At 34.5% G+C, this 16,224-nt stretch overlaps 1 protein-coding gene across 1 annotated transcript; it reads left to right on the top strand.

Moving 5' to 3' along the window:
- Nucleotides 1-1,077: 1,077 nt before the first annotated feature.
- LOC110634470 (bet1-like protein At1g29060) lies at nt 1,078-15,894 on the top strand. Its single transcript, XM_058128626.1, has 4 exons — nt 1,078-1,100; nt 1,161-1,266; nt 12,708-12,764; nt 15,199-15,894. Exons 1-4 carry the CDS (start codon nt 1,078-1,080, stop codon nt 15,358-15,360), a joined length of 348 nt encoding a protein of 115 aa, XP_057984609.1. The 3' UTR covers nt 15,361-15,894.
- Nucleotides 15,895-16,224: the final 330 nt, after the last annotated feature.

Here is a 16,224-nt window from a genome sequence, read left to right as displayed (position 1 = left end):
ATTTGATTTGATGTATATAAATAAATTCTAAACATTATCAAACTCTATTAATATAGGATTCACATCTATAAATTAATATCTAAAATCTCCAATTAAATAAAAATCAATAATTGTAATAATTAAAAATCAAACCCTCACAATAGAGGAAACAATCATAAAAGAATGAGATAAATAAATTCAATATATATAAAAAGGAATGGATTTGAGAATAAATTCCCAAAATTTTTTTGATAAATTTGCTGTTATTTGATTTCATAATCATTTTATCCCTATAATTAATTTCTAATCATATTATTAAATTCAAACTTGTAATTTTCCAAAAATTATTTTCTAATCATATTATTAAATTCAAACTTGTAATTTTATGATTTTCTTTTAAAAAAGCTAATATTTGATTTTAAATAAGTAAAATTATTTTTTTTTTTAATTTGAGTTCTACATCAACTTGAGATTATAGAATATAATGTTTTAAAACTAATAAAAAGGTTTTCAAATTTTAAAACCCTTAAATATAAGTTTAAGATAATGTATTTTTAAAATTAAAAAAAAAAACTTTCAAAAACTTTTATTTTTTTATTTATTAAATTTGTAAGTTAGATTTCTTTTTAAAATGTATACTTAAAAAATATTAATTTTTATAATATTAAAAAAATAATCATTTTACCATCACATTACATAAATTATATATTATTTTATTTTAATGTAATTATAATTAAATATTTATTTTTTATTTTTTATTTTTTCATAATTATATTATAATTTTTTTAATGATAAATTTTTTAATTAATTATGTGAAATATAGTTTATATTTATATTAAAATTTTAAAATATTATATATCTATTAAATTTAAATTAATTTTTTTAAATAATTATTAATCATTTTTCTTTAAATTTTCATTCATAAGAATATAATTATATAATATTGAATGATAATATCATTTCATTTTTAATGTTAAGATTAGTTAATTAATAGGCTATTTTTATTATTTTTAAATTAAAAAAAAAATCTAAAACATATTAGATTAAGGGCAGCTCAGTCCTCGCCATTTTCCTGATTCCTTCTCCCAGTCCATTCTAATGGCAAATCCTTACAGATCCAGGTAATAAAGATCTCTCCTTTATCACGTTTAATTTTAATTTGATGAAGTCTCCTTTGCTAGAGCGGTGGCGAATTCTGAAGAGGTTCAGGTGAGGATTGATCCAGTTCATGCAGACCTTGACGAAGAAATCTTGGGTCTCCACAAACAAGTCAGCCAACTGAAAATTGTACGCGTTACTAATAAGCTCCTGCTATTTTATTTTGAGTGGATAATTTGATGCTGTTGGCAACGTGGGTTTAATTATTACTATATTTTTATTATTAATTCTTAAAGGATTATTATACTTGGGTTTGGTTTGGAGTAGCTCAATAAAAGATTTAATGGGTTTTCCATTTTGATGCCACTGGTGAAAAAGAAAGGAGGAACGAAAAGAAATGCCTCTGGAATTTTATGCAGAGTGCAGTATCCTGTAGACCTACTAGTAGTTTTTTGTTGAGATTCAGAATGTTCAAGTTGTTTGTACTTTTTTTGAGCTTGCAACGTTATATGCAAATTTTTCACTTTTTATTTTCGTCATCATTACTTTATTGATCCCCATTTTCACTGTTCTCGTTTTTTTCACTATTCTGCAATCTTGGTAGAATGATAATGTCATTATTTTATCATTGATATGCTGGATAAGCATGTAGGTGTATGTGGACTTTTTTTTCTTGGTCTCTTATGGGTGTTCTTATATTGGATTTAAGACAATTGTTAAACAAGAAAGGTCAACCATTAAATAGATTCGTATTGGTAAAATTAGTCAATATCATGAAGTAATGTCTTCTTGAAAAGTGAGAGTTTCAAAACCATGTTTAAATTGTAAATTTTTAATGGTTGTATATTTTCCTTGCTAAGTTTTGAATTTACAGATGCATTAACCCAAATTTGCTATGGGAGCTTCTCCATCTCATGCTATCACCTGTTATTCTGTGGTATTGAACCCCCTTTGTCATTGATATCTGGCTTAATCCTTAGTCAAGATGTTAAAATTGTTTCCCGACAATCTCTGCAACATCACTTTCTTGGTTTTGCATTCTTTCCAAAAAATTTCCCTGTTAGCAGACTTGATGTTATCTGTGTCTTATATCTCTTCTATCTTCTTTTTCTACGAAAACTTTTTCATTTCATTGCCAGATTCAACTGTAGCACTGAAACTCTTGACTTTTTAGTGCGTGCAAACTTAATTTCTCTTTATTCCAAATTCTCTCTCAAACCATGCTAAAGTAAGTTCTATCGTTGTCTCTCTCATTATATTAGTAGTAGACTTCTGATGTTAGTTTTTTGTTCTTTGCTTGTATAAATTATTTATCATACATATTTCAACTAGTTTGTTTGTCCAGTTTAGTTGTTTTCTTTTCGTGGAATTCTTTTGTATGACTTCCCAAATGGTACATATCTCCATCACTCTATAGTCAAACATTTGCTCTTGGTTGTTTTAAAAACAAGTTTACATTTATTGTTTTCCAAGAATACCAACTCCTCTATAAGCGTTTGCAGTATTTTACTCTCCTTTTTAATTAAATCTGACGTACCATGAAGTTCAAATAGAAACGCACTCCATTCACAAAAGTGAAAATAAAAAGATAAACCTCTGCTGAATTTTTTTATTAATAATAATCTGTCTCCCAATTTACATGTAAATAAATGTATTTCTAGATATTAATCTCCTAAATCTAATAGGAATGTAAAATTACTAAATAAGAATTTTAAATAAACTAAAATACAATAAAAAGATATAAACTAAATAGGAAAACAAAATCCTAAATAAAGTAGGAAAATATTAATAAGTCCTAAATAGAGTATGAGACTTCCTAATTAATTCTAATATAATCTCTATAGCTATTAGAACCCTTCACAAGACGTTCTATATAAATTAGGACTATTGGAAATTAAAGTTAGTTTAAAAAAAAATGTTTTGCCTTATTGTTCAGGCCCTGTATCATACTTCTCCACTTGAAAAAAAAAATCATCCTCATGTTGAAATAACTTGCAATGATCCAACAACATAGCCAAAACAACTCCAGCATCATTCTCCCCCACTTAGAATAATTCTTTCCTCGAATTTTAAAGTGGAAAAGAATAAAGAGCTTCTTTGGAAAAGTACATCTCATAACCTTCTTTGATGAGGTAAAAAATGGAGATTCAAACAAGATTGAATTGATCAACTTCACCTTCACCTTTGTCTCTATAAGAACACCTGGACAAATAAAATCAAAGGAAACAATAGAAATTAAGGAGTTAGGAAAGTCTTTGATCTTCAATGCTTGATTAGGAAAGTCTTCAATCTTCAATGCTTGATTTCCTCCAATCCTCAATATTGGCTCCATGTGTTGCCTTTCCTCAACTTCCATTGAAGTTTCCAAGGCTTGATATTCCATATTTGCAAAAACATATTGTTGAAGCTTTTCTTACTTTTATTCATCGGTCTTAGTTTCTAGAATAGTTAGCCCAATGATTTTCAATTGAAGCTCATTGTCTTCAACCATAGCAAAAGGAAATTCCATTAAAGTTTCATATTCTAATGATATAAACGTTGGGGCGTCCTCTACCAATGACGCGCTACATCGGAGCCCGGGTGTAGTGAGAAATGTGCAAGGGTGTAGGGCGTTCACCGAAAGCAACGCGCCGTGCCGACGCCCGGGTGTGGTGTTAAGTGAGCAAGGGTTCCTACATCATGGACGGGTGTGGGTAAAGAAATTAGTCCATAGGACAGATAGTAGAATAAATAGTGGAACAGAACACAAGATAGACATAGAAAATAATAGAATATATCATAGAAGGAGACCAATTAGGAAGGAGCAGGATAGGAGGAGGATCAGGGTTGGTACTTGGAATGTTGGATCACTTACAGGAAAATTAATGGAGCTTGTGGATACCTTGAAAAGGAGAAGTGTGAATATTGCTTGCATTCAGGAGACTAAATGGGTAGGAGAGAAAAGTAAGGAAGTAGGTAATTCAGGTTACAAACTCTGGTTTACCGGAAAGGAGAGAAACAAGAACGGAGTGGACATAATCATAGACAGGACATTGAAAGACGCAGTAATAGCTGTGAAAAGAGTAGGAGATAAAATTATACTAGTAAAGCTAGTACTAGAAGGAGAAACAATAAATATAGTTAGTGCTTATGCCCCACAAATAGGACTAGACAGTGAGAGTAAACAAAGGTTTTGGGAAGATATGGGTGATTTAATGCAAAGCATACCGAATGAAGAGAATGTTTTCATTGGTGGAGATTTGAATGGACATGTAGGAAGTGATAGACAAGGTTATGAGAATGTTCATGGAAGTTTTGGTTTTGGCAGTCGAAATGAGGAGGGAAAAAGTATCCTGGATTTTGCTATGGCATACGACCTAATACTAGCAAATACCTACTATATAAAAAGAGAGTCACATTTAGTGACTTTCAAAAGTGGGCAACATAGAAGCCAAATCGACTTCCTCTTAACCAGGAAGACAAATAGAGCTCTATGCAAGGATTGCAAGGTCATTCCAGGAGAGGCTTTAACAAGTCAACATCGGCTGGTGGTCTTGGATGTCAAGTTTAGGAACAATTCAAGTAAGATCAGAAGAAATAGTGTAGCTCGAACAAAGTGGTGGGAGTTCAAAGGAGTAAAGCAAGTGAAGTTCAAAAATGAGCTTCTCGAGTCCGAAATATGGAAGTTGGATATGGAAGCCAATGATATGTGGATACCGATGGTATCAAAGATTAGAAAAGTAGCTAGAAAAGTACTTGGAGAGTCTAAAGGACATGGACCACCCTCAAAAGAGAGATGGTGGTGGAATGAGGAAGTACAAAAGGCAGTGAAGAGAAAAAGGGAATGGTATAAGAAATTACCTAAATGTGATAATAATGAGGTATATAAACAGTACAAGATAGCAAAGAAAGAGGCAAAAAAGACAGTTAGTCAAGCAAGAGCACAGGCCTTTGAAAAGTTATATGAGAAACTTGGAACTAAAGAAGGGGAGAAAGATATTTATAGATTAGCAAGGAGGAGAGAAAGGAAATGTCAAGATCTCAATCAAGTTAGGTGCATTAAGGATAAAGAAGGAAAAGTGTTGGTGAAAGATGAGGACATTAAAGAAAGATGGAAAAATTATTTTAATGATCTCTTTAATAATAGTCAAAATGGTAATAGCGTGAATATAGATTATAGAACAATAGAAAAGAATGTGAATTATACTAGAAGGATTAGATCTTTAGAAGTAAAGGAAGCACTTAAGAGAATGAAAGTGGGTAAAGCCTGTGGACCCGATGAAATACCAATTGAAGTGTGGAAGTATTTGGGAGATATGGGAGTGGCATGGTTAACTAAATTATTTAATAAGATTCTAAACTCAAAGAAAATGCCTAATGAATGGAGGAAGAGTATTTTAGTACCTATTTTTAAAAATAAGGGAGACATACAGAGTTGCTCAAACTATAGGGAAATTAAACTCATGAGCCATACAATGAAGTTGTGGGAGAGAGTTGTGGAGCATTGACTATGTCATGATACTTCTATCTCTCTCAATCAATTTGGTTTCATGCCCGGTCGTTCAACTATGGAAGCGATCTTTCTCATTAGAAGCTTGATGGAGAAATATAGAGATGTGAAGAAAGATCTACACATGGTTTTTATTGATTTGGAGAAGGCTTATGATAGTGTTCCAAGAGAGGTCTTATGGAATGTGTTAGAACAAAAGATGGTATCTATTAAGTACACACAAGTATTGAAAGATATGTATGAAGGAGCAACTACTATTGTGCGCACAGTGGGAGGGGACACGAGATTTTCCGATCTCAATTGGATTACACCAAGGATCAGCCATAAGCCCTTACCTTTTTACATTAGTTTTAGATGAACTGACGAAACATATACAAGAGAGTATTCCTTGGTGCATGATGTTTGCGGATGATATTGTTCTGATAGATGAGACACGAGAAGGAGTCAATAGAAAGCTAGAACTTTGGAGAAGTACTCTAGAGTCAAAGGGTTTTAAGTTAAGTAGAACGAAGATAGAATACATGCATTGCAAGTTCAGTGAAGGCCAAATTGGTGATAGGGAAGGAGTTAGTTTGAATGGAGTAGTACTGTCCCAAAGTAATCACTTTAAATATCTAGGCTCAGTCCATCAGGTAGATGGGGGATGTGCGGAGGATGTTAGTCATAGGATTAAAGCCGGATGGTTGAAGTGGAGACGTGCCACGGGAGTTTTATGTGATCGTAAGATTCCCAATAAATTGAAAGGAAAATTTTACCGTACAGCCATACACCAGCTATGTTATATGGTAGTGAGTGTTAGGCACTGAAAGAGTCGTATGCATCTAAGATAAGAGTTGCAGAGATGAGAATGTTAAGGTGGATGAGTGACCATACTAGACTAGATAAAGTACATAATGAGAGTATTAGAGAAAAGGTAGGAGTGGTGCCAATTGAAGATAAGTTGAGAGAAGGAAGATTGAGGTGGTTTGGTCATGTGAAGCGTACACATACGGAGGCTCCAGTTAGACAAGTAGAGCACATTAAGTTAGAGGATAGAAAAAAAAAAGGGGGTAGACCTAAATTGACTTGGAGGAGAGTAGTACAACATGACCCAGAAGCATGACATATTTCTAAGGATTTAACCCAAAATCGTTTAGAGTGGAGAAAGCGAATCCATATAGCCGACCCCAAATTTTTGGGATAAAGGCTTAGTTGAGTTGAGTTGAGTTTTTAATCTAGAGGCAAAAATTCTTGTTTCAACTAATACTTTATTATAAGTCATGTATGAACTAGCCCTTTTCCTTCTCGCTTCCTTTTAGATTGTAGCCAATAGCCATTTTCACCAAGCAGAAGCATCACCTTTCAATTGACAAGCCACCAATTGGACTCGTTGTTCAAATGCTATATCCACATGATTGAAGAATCTATCCACATTCGCGATCCAATCTAAAAATTTCTCTATATTGAGATCCCCATAGAAATTAAGAATATCAAGATAACTTGCACTTCTTTTTCTATCATCATCATAATAGTGATGCCTATTGAACTTGATTGGTTCATAGTCATCTTCCTCCTCTGAATCATCATGATAGATATATTGCCTACATGTAGAAATTGGTCGATAAATGGGATCACCACGAGCTACACCACCTCCTAGCCTTCTTTTGTTAACCCAATTCCTATTTATTTTAGTTCCCAAAATACCAAGACGATCTACAATTTCTTTGAGGTGTCTCTCGATACGCTCAAATCTGTGATTCATCCGTCGCTCTGGTCGTTGCTCCCACGTTGCAACGTTTTGTCCCTATGGTAAAGGGCTCTAGTTCCTCGATCACCATCGCAAGAACCATTGTAATTGCTACCTCTAGTAAGGTAAGCCAACTCGATTTGGGTGATTTTTCCGCTCTGATACGACTTAATATAGTGTGAAACTCAAATAGAAATACACTCCATGCACAATAGTTAAAATAAGAAGAGAAACCTCAACTAAATTTTTTTATTAATAATAATCTATCTTCCAAATTACATGTAAATAAGGGTATTTATAGATATTAATCTCCTAAACCTAATAGGAATGTAAAAGTACTAAATAGGAATTTTAGATTGTTATGGAAAGTCAATCACTATATTATTTCTCTATATATTCTGTATTCTGTATTTCTATTTAGGATTTCTTCCTAATTAGTAGAACACAATTATAGGAATCAATTGTATATATATACCCATGTACAGATTAATTGAAATTAAGGAGAATGATCTCTTTCTTCATGGTATTAGAGCAGGTCATCTATTTAGGGTGACTATTTGTTCTCACTACCCAGCTCAGGAGAGACTTTGGCCGCCGACGGGCCGTTTCGACTCCGATCAACATCGCCGGCGTCGCCTCAACCCCCTCATTCCACCACTGTGTGCTGTTGCCTGATCCAATACACCATTAAAGGATTTCTGAGGTTTGGCTCTCAAATCCTATTTCGATATTTGCTTGATTTGTGATTTTGGATTATTTTGTTGCTGTAAGCACTTTAGATTAGCGTTTCGATCAGTTTTCTTTGTCTCAACAAATGGTAGACAATAAGAATGTTATTTCTAATGTGATTCCGGTAATGACTAAGATCACGGAACACAAACTTAATGGTTCGAATTACCTGGAGTGGAGTAAGACGGTTAGGGTCTATTTGCGTAGCATTGATAAGGATGATCACCTTACTAAAGATCCACCTACGGATAATACACGACAAACTTGACTAAGGGATGATGCTCGGTTTTTTTTGTAGCTTCGGAACTCGATTCACAGTGAGGTAATTAGTTTAATTAATCACTGTGAATTTGTTAAGGAATTGATGGATTACTTAGATTTTCTGTATTCTGGTAAAGGTCTGTATTCTGGTAAAGGGAATATCTCCCGTATTTATGATGTTTGTAAGGCATTCTACCGTGCTGAGAAAGAAGATAAGTCTCTCACGACTTTTTTTATGGATTTTAAACGGGTATATGAGGAACTTAATGTATTGTTGCCTTTTAGTCCTGATGTGAAAGTTCAAAGCAGGGAGCAATGGTCATTATGAGTTTTCTTTCAAGCCTTCCTTCAGAGTATGAGACTGCTAAATCTCAGATTCTCTCCAGTTCTGAGATTTCCTCTTTGCATGAAACGTTCACACGGGTCATTCGTACAGAGAGTACACAATCTTCTCAGCCTGCCAGTAGTGCTATTATTAGCCGTAATCCAAATGGACAACAGGGTAATAGAAGAGGAAGTAGAGGAGGAATTACAGGCAACAAAAGTAATCAGCATAATGGAGAAGCTAGTTCTAATCAGGACTCAAGATGAGTCATTTGTTATTATTGCCATGAGCCTAGCCATACAAAATATAATTGTTCGCAACTTCAGAGGAAAAATCAGCGATCACAGATGACAAATATGGCAGCAAAGAATTCTACAGTATCTTCCTCTGAGAAAACTATTTTGGTATCTGCAATGGATTTTGCACAGTTTTTCCAGTATCAGGCATCTCTAAAGCCTACCAGCTCCCCTGTCACTGCGATCGCTGAGTCAGGTAAATCCACTACATGCCTTGTGTCTTCCTCATCCAAATGGGTTATTGATTCTGGTGTGACAGATCACATTACAAGTAATTCTAGTCTTCTATCTGCTTTTCAGTTTAATCTCACTTCCTCTACAGTTACTTTAGCTGATGGTTCTAATTCTTGTGTCATGGGTTCTGGAACTGCGAACCCGACTTCGTCAATTTCTTTGTCATCTATTTTGTGTCTACTAAAATTCTCTTTTAATCTACTTCCTGTTAGTAAACTTACTCGTACCTTAAATTGTTATGTTTTCTTTTTTCCTGACCAGTGTTTGTTTCAGGATCTTATGACGAAGCAGATTATTGGTAGAGGACGTGAGTTAGGTGGTCTCTACATTTTGAAAAATCATGTATCGCGGTTGCTTGTTTGCTCCAGTACCTTAGCACCTCTTGAAGCTCATTGTAGATTGGACCATCCTTCTTTGTCTACCATGAAAAAGTTGTGTCCTCAGTTTCAGTCTTTATCAGTACTAGAATGTGAGTCGTGTCAGTTTGCAAAACATCATCATTTGTCTTTTGTGTTTAGAGTCAATAAACGGGCTTCATCCCCTTTTGAGTTAGTTCATTCTGATGTTTGGGATCCTTATTTTGTTACTTCTAAAACTGGATTTCATTATTTTGTTACTTTTGTTGATGATTACTCTCGTGTTACCTGGTTATATTTAATGAAGAATCATTTTAAGTTGTTTTCTATCTTTTATGCCTTTTGTAATGAAATCAAAACTCAATTTAATATTTCTATACGTATATTAAGAAGTGACAATGCCAAAGGATGATCCTGTAGCTTTGCTAATCACATATCTATGTATAAGAGTCAGGGGGAGAAGGATGATCTCTTAATATATACTGTCCAACCAATGTTTAGTCCTCTCCCACAGCCTATTTCTTCTGTCTCTAGACCTACTCGATCTCCCGTTGTTCATGTTTATTCCAGGAGATTGGAGATTCCTGACTCAGATCCTCCACCAGCTACTTCGTTGGGAGATCCTGTACCTCATACTTCAAATCTAGACTTACCCATTGCTCTTCGTAAAGGTAAACGTTCATGTACTTACCCTATCTCTTCTTTTGTTTCTTATAATCAATTGTCTTCTTGTTCTCGGTGTTTTGTTACTTCTTTAGACTCTGTTCCTATCCCTAATACTGTGGGTGAGGCATTGTCTCATCCTGGCTGGTGTGCTGCTATGAAAGAGGAAATGGAGGCTTTAGATGCTAATGGTACATGGGAACTGTTGTCTTTGCCCACTGGTAAGAAAGCTATTGGTTGCAAATGGGTATTTACAGTAAAAGTAAATCCTGATGGTTCTATGGTTAGGTTGAAAGCACGCCTTGTAGCAAAAGGATATGTTCTGACATATGAGGTTGATTACTCTGACACTTTTTCTTCTGTAGCTAAACTTACTTCTGTTCGCTTGTTTATCTCTTTAGCAGCTACATATGATTGGCCCCTGCACCAATTAGATATCAAGAATGCTTTCCTTCATGGTGATCTTCAGGAGGAGGTGTATATGAAGCAACCACATGGGTTTGTTGCTCAGGGGGAGTTGGGTAAAGTTTGTAGGCTTCGGAAGTCTCTTTACGGCTTGAAACAAAGTCCTAGGGCCTGGTTTGGGAAATTCAGTGAAGCAGTACAGAAATTTGGTATGCAAAAGAGTAAGTGTGATCACTCAATATTTTATAAGCAATCTGAGGTTGGTATAATTCTCCTGGTAGTTTATGTGGATGACATTGTCATCACTGGAAGTGACTCTGCAGGTATTTCATCTCTTAAAAACTTCCTCCAAATCCAGTTTCAGACCAAAGACTTGGAATTGTTAAAGTATTTCTTGGGTATTGAAGTTATGAGAAGTAAGAAGGGTATTTTTTTATCTCAAAGAAAATATGTCATCGATTTATTGACAGAGACAGGAAAATTAAGTGCTAAGCCTTGTAGTGCACCAATGACTCCAAATTTACAACTGTTAGCAGGGGATAGTGAGTTGTTTGAAGATCCAAAGAGATACAGGAGATTGGTAGGAAAATTGAACTACCTTACAGTCACTCGTCCTGATATTGCTTATGCCGTTAGTGTGGTAAGTCAATTTATGTCTTCCCCAACTATTGCTCATTGGAAAGCCTTGGGACAAATCTTGTGTTATCTGAAAAGCACTCCAGGAAGAGGTTTGTTATATGGTAATCATGGGCATTTGAATGTTGAATGTTTTTCAGATACCGACTGGGCTAAATCTAAGGTTGACAGGAGGTCAACTACTGGATATTGCGTTTTTGTTGGAGGAAATTTGGTATCTTGGAGAAGTAAGAAGCAGAGTGTAGTTTCTCGATCTAGTACTGAATCCAAATACAGAACTATGGCACAATCTGTATGTAAGGTAATGTGGATACTTTAATTACTAGATGAGACAGGTTTTAAGACCTCCCTGCTTGCGAAATTGTGGTGTGATAATCAAGCTGCTCTCCATATTGCTTCTAATCCGGTGTTTCATGAGCGGACCAAACATATTGAGATTGATTGTCACTTTATTCGTGAAAAGATTCAACAACAGATCATCTCAACAGGACACATCAAAACTGGAGAGCAGTTAGGAGATATTTTCACAAAAGCTCTGAATGGAGTTAGGATTGACTACATTTGTAACAAGGTAGGCATGATTAATATCTATGCTCCAACTTGAGGGGGGAGTGTTATGAAAAGTCAATCACTATATTATTTCTCTATATATTCTATGTTCTGTATTCCTATTTAGGATTTCTTATTTAGGATTTCTTCCTAATTAGTAAAATACAATTATAGGAATCAATTGTATATAGATACCCATGTACAGATTAATTGAAATTAAGGAGAATCATCTCTTTCTACATAGATAAACCAAAATACAATAAGAAGGTATAAACTAAATAGGAAAACTAAATCTTAAATAAAGTAGAAAAACATTAATAAGTCCTAAATAGAGTAGAAAACTTCCTAACTAATTCTAATATAATCTCTACAGCTGCTGAAAGTCTTCACAAGATGTCCTATATAAATTAGGACTGTTGGAAATTAAAATTAGTTAAAAAAAAAACCATTCTGCCTTGTTGTCCAGGCCCCGCATCAAAATCAATAAGCAAACATGATTATACTTACATCTAGAAGTCAAAATTTCCCACCTGTTAACAAGAGAGTTAGTATGTCTAGGATATGAGAATACATCCTAGATGTCAGACTTGTGTATATCTATATATAACCAACAAGGATATATGAGGGTAAAGTGCTGAAGTTAAACTGTTGCAACATTAAATTTCTGTGTTTGGTACAAGCTCTGAAAAATTACTGCTTCTGCTTAATTGTTTATGTACTGGAACATCTATCCAGGTAAGTAAGTGGTGTTTGGCTTCTGGAGTTGACCACTTTTTAAGGTAGGGTCGCTAGAATGCCTATGAAGGATTTGTTGAATTAGCCTTAAGTATTTTAGTTTATAAAATTGAATTTTATAAATTCAGTGTGACTTAATCTACGCTGAAAATAGGCTGACTTTGTTCTGGTAAATTTGTTTTTCATTATTACTGTTGTTGTAATTTTTTTTAGGACTTCTCTGCAGGTGGCTCAAGAAATTGAAACAGAAGCTAGAATTCAGAATGACATCATCTCTGATTTGGTAAATTTTCCGGCTTGTTTTCCTCTACTTTTTTCCCATTCCTTTTTCCCATTTTTCCTTTTTGAAAACAAATCACCAATCTCTGAATTCCAATATAAAATAAATCTGAGACATGAGCTCATTGGAAGTCTTGAAGCTTGTTTAGAATTTTTTTTTTTTTCAATTCCAATATTGGGTTCGATTTAATGTTAAGCGCACCCTTTTTCTTTTCTTTTCCTTTTTTTTTTAAAAAAATATATATTTTGCTTCCTAGATACTTTGCACTCTTACAAAAACTTACCCTCTGTACCATGTACAGAAATGCGAATACACAGAGCTCTGTCCAATTTCTTAGAAATTGCTCTTATCATAACAATTAAGTCCAAATTACTAATTTTTGTTTAAGAAAGATGATGATGTGGCATGAATCATGATAATGATGTACTATATTCCTAGAGGGAGAAAAAGAGGAAATAAAAAAAATGAGGAAAAGAAACCAACTACTGATATCCAAGGTGAAGTGGAACTCTTTTCAACTTCAAAATTCAAATCATAGGCATGAAGAGTAAATTATCATAGAGTGCAATATCATGATGTTAATGCAACTAAACTTCACTATTTCAAATTGCTTCCCAGAGTACAATGGCATGATAGAAAAGATAGTTTCCAAACACTTCAAAACAAAAAGAAGATGACTGTATACAACTTTTGAAGCAGCTTTCATTTGTTGGGATAAGACACATCTTCCAGCTTATTTGTTATTGTTTTGATGGCTTTGAATTTAATAGCAGTTTATTTTGAATTTCTGCAATAGCTCTTCCGCCAGCTTTCTCCTGTTCCCAAAAGCCATGGCATTCCCATATTACCAAGACAAGGGGGAAAAATGAAGCACCAAAATCACAACCTTCCACTATGCAACCAGTTTCACTGCTCTATTGACCATGATACCCTTCAGGCTTTCATTAGTTATCCCCATTCTGAACTTCTCTAATTCAAGGTATAAAAACATGTCATTTTTTACATCAATGTATTATTTTATATAAATTTTAAAAGAAATTCAATTTAAGAATGAGGATGCTAATCTGATATCAAAAACAGAAAATGAGAAACCTAGTCAATGGATAAGTTACCTACAAAATTCAACCAAAGCCTCTCGTAACCTCTTAACGAATTAACGGAGTCCCCAAACTCTAGTAGCTACAATGATACAATCGTTTTATTTCATACCCTGATTGTGCAAGAACTAATTGAAAATTGTTTTTCCTTTTCCCATAGCACCAAATCATAGAATGAATCAGGCCCAGACACACTAAACCGCTATAACTTCACAGTCAAGTCTTTTGTCTACCTACTTCCTCTCATTCCATCTTGCCTTATTATAGCAGGCATGCAAATTTAAGATACACACAATTACACAATCACACACAAAGTATAGAAAATAAAAGAAGAATAATACAAGATTTACGTGGTTAAACTGTAAGGTTTACGTCCACGGGCAAAGCAAGAGAAAAAGTTACATTATGATAAAAATGAGCAAGATACAATCATTCAGAATTCTCAAAACCTAGCCTCAATGTGTTTTCCAAACATCTCACAAATCTACTGCAAATGGCAGAATATTGCAATATTTATATTGGTCTATACCGCAGGAGTCTATCGGCCTGTGCCCTCCTCTACCATCACAGACCTCGCTTTTCATTCAAATTAGGTCGTAAAGTTAAACTTTTGAGTCGGATCACAATTCGGGTTCATAAAGACGTACTAAAAATTCAAGCCACATAAAATAACATGCTTGTTCCCACTTCAAATTAAAATGCAATTAATTAAATTGAGAAAATTATATTTTTCTACTTCTTTATTGTATTGTAAGAAGGAAGTTAGGGGGCGGGGGCTGTGTTGGGTGGTTAAGGAGTGACCATTTGAGGCAACTTGTATAAATTTGGTAAGATAGAAACCTTGATAGCATTGTTGGAGAGATCTAAGGTTTTGTTTGCTCTCTCTGTGATGAGGAACTTTCAAAATTTTCAGTTTTCTTTCATGTATCACTCTATTGAGAGTCAATGGCAAGAGATGAGAAGAAAGGAGAAAAGTTATGTTGAATGGGGATTGGGTATTCCTATATACAAAGGTAGAATCAGTATTTTGCTACAATTTCAATGTTTTTGTTGAAAATATCAATTTTAGGGAAGAATATAGTCTAGAATGGAATTAGAGGCAACATAGAAGGGGTGTCCCCCTCCCCTCCCCTCCCTCCCTTTCTTTTTTATCTTTCTTTCTTTCCCTTTCTTTTTTCTTTTTTCTCTCTCTGTCTTCCAGCAGTCTTACAACATAAAAGTGAAGAACTATGCAAAGCCCTTGGAAGTCACAAATCACAATGTCTTACAAAGTATCTTCTTTTTAGCAAAGGATAACAAATTACATTCTTACAAGTTGCTATTTCTGGTTCTTCCATCAGCAAAGGCTGGTGAGCAATGCTGAGGCAGGGGTGAAAAGTGGCATGAGAAGGTTGAACCGGACCATTGTCCAGCAGAGATCAAATCATATCTTGCAAGTAATCATTTTTGGACTAGTTTGTTTTGCTGTAGTCTACTTGTGGTCCAAGCATTTTAGAAGATGAGACTGTGTGACTTGGTTATGTAGTTTCTATGAAAGTAGAGCTGTGTTACCTATAACTTGCATAGGTCTTTCCAAGCCTTAACTATACATCTAGGTTTTGTGAGGTAGCATCTCAAGATGCTTGTTGTAATTATGTGTACAATAGGAGAAGACTTCTCTTCGGTTGAAGGAGAGTTATCATTTTTTCCTCCTCCTGGCTGAATAATTGGTTCTTCAAAAAGAATTATTCTGTGCTATCTCCACTCTTCACGATAAAGGATTGGAGTACAAGGAGTTTGATCTGAAGAAGCTCAAGAGCATTGCTTTCTAAGGTTAACCTTTTAGATCTGTTCTACTGATTTCAGAGGCTGCTAAAAACGCAGTTTCGGCATTGTTGGACATGTGCACTTTTTTTTTTAATTTCTTTTTATTGGTTTATACTTGTCCACTCTTTTGATTATGCTAGTTATGTGCGAAACTAGTTTTGTTGGTTGGCTTAATTACAATTGGTATGGGGCTTTTGATTTGTTTCTCATATGAAGCCTGATTTGTAGAATCTTTTCTCAAGCTTTGTGCTGTTAGATTGATCTGTTGCATCGCAAAATATGCCCTGATATATTCCAATATATGTATGTGATTTGGGTTATGCAAAAGTTGACCTTTTTCCGAGTAATTATTGGATGTTTTCTGAAGGATTGCTTCGGGTTCTCGAAAAAATGGCTGTATGAATTCTTAGAGGCGTTTCTGTTGACTCTCAAAGCAGTGCTCATGCTTTTATAGATTGGTGAAGCTCTGTTTAATGGAATAGCCTTGGTATGCTGTGGTAAACACTCATTTAGACATTTTAACTCGATATAAATGATAGGGAGAGGTACAGGGAACTTTA

This window comes from Hevea brasiliensis, chromosome 10, assembly GCF_030052815.1.
Source record: "Hevea brasiliensis isolate MT/VB/25A 57/8 chromosome 10, ASM3005281v1, whole genome shotgun sequence".
Taxonomy (NCBI): Eukaryota; Viridiplantae; Streptophyta; class Magnoliopsida; order Malpighiales; family Euphorbiaceae; genus Hevea; species Hevea brasiliensis.
Note: the sequence above shows the minus strand (reverse complement) of the source record. Positions and strands in the feature narration are given on the sequence as shown.

What these genes read in the sequence shown, in the direction of transcription:
- LOC110634470 (XM_058128626.1), top strand. Translation starts at nt 1,078, where the DNA reads ATGGCAAATCCTTACAGATCCAG. An exon ending in GCAAATCCTTACAGATCCAG is followed by an intron (nt 1,101 to 1,160) that starts GTAATAAAGATC and finishes CTCCTTTGCTAG; the next exon opens with AGCGGTGGCGAATTCTGAAG. An exon ending in ATGACATCATCTCTGATTTG is followed by an intron (nt 12,765 to 15,198) that starts GTAAATTTTCCG and finishes TTCTTCCATCAG; the next exon opens with CAAAGGCTGGTGAGCAATGC.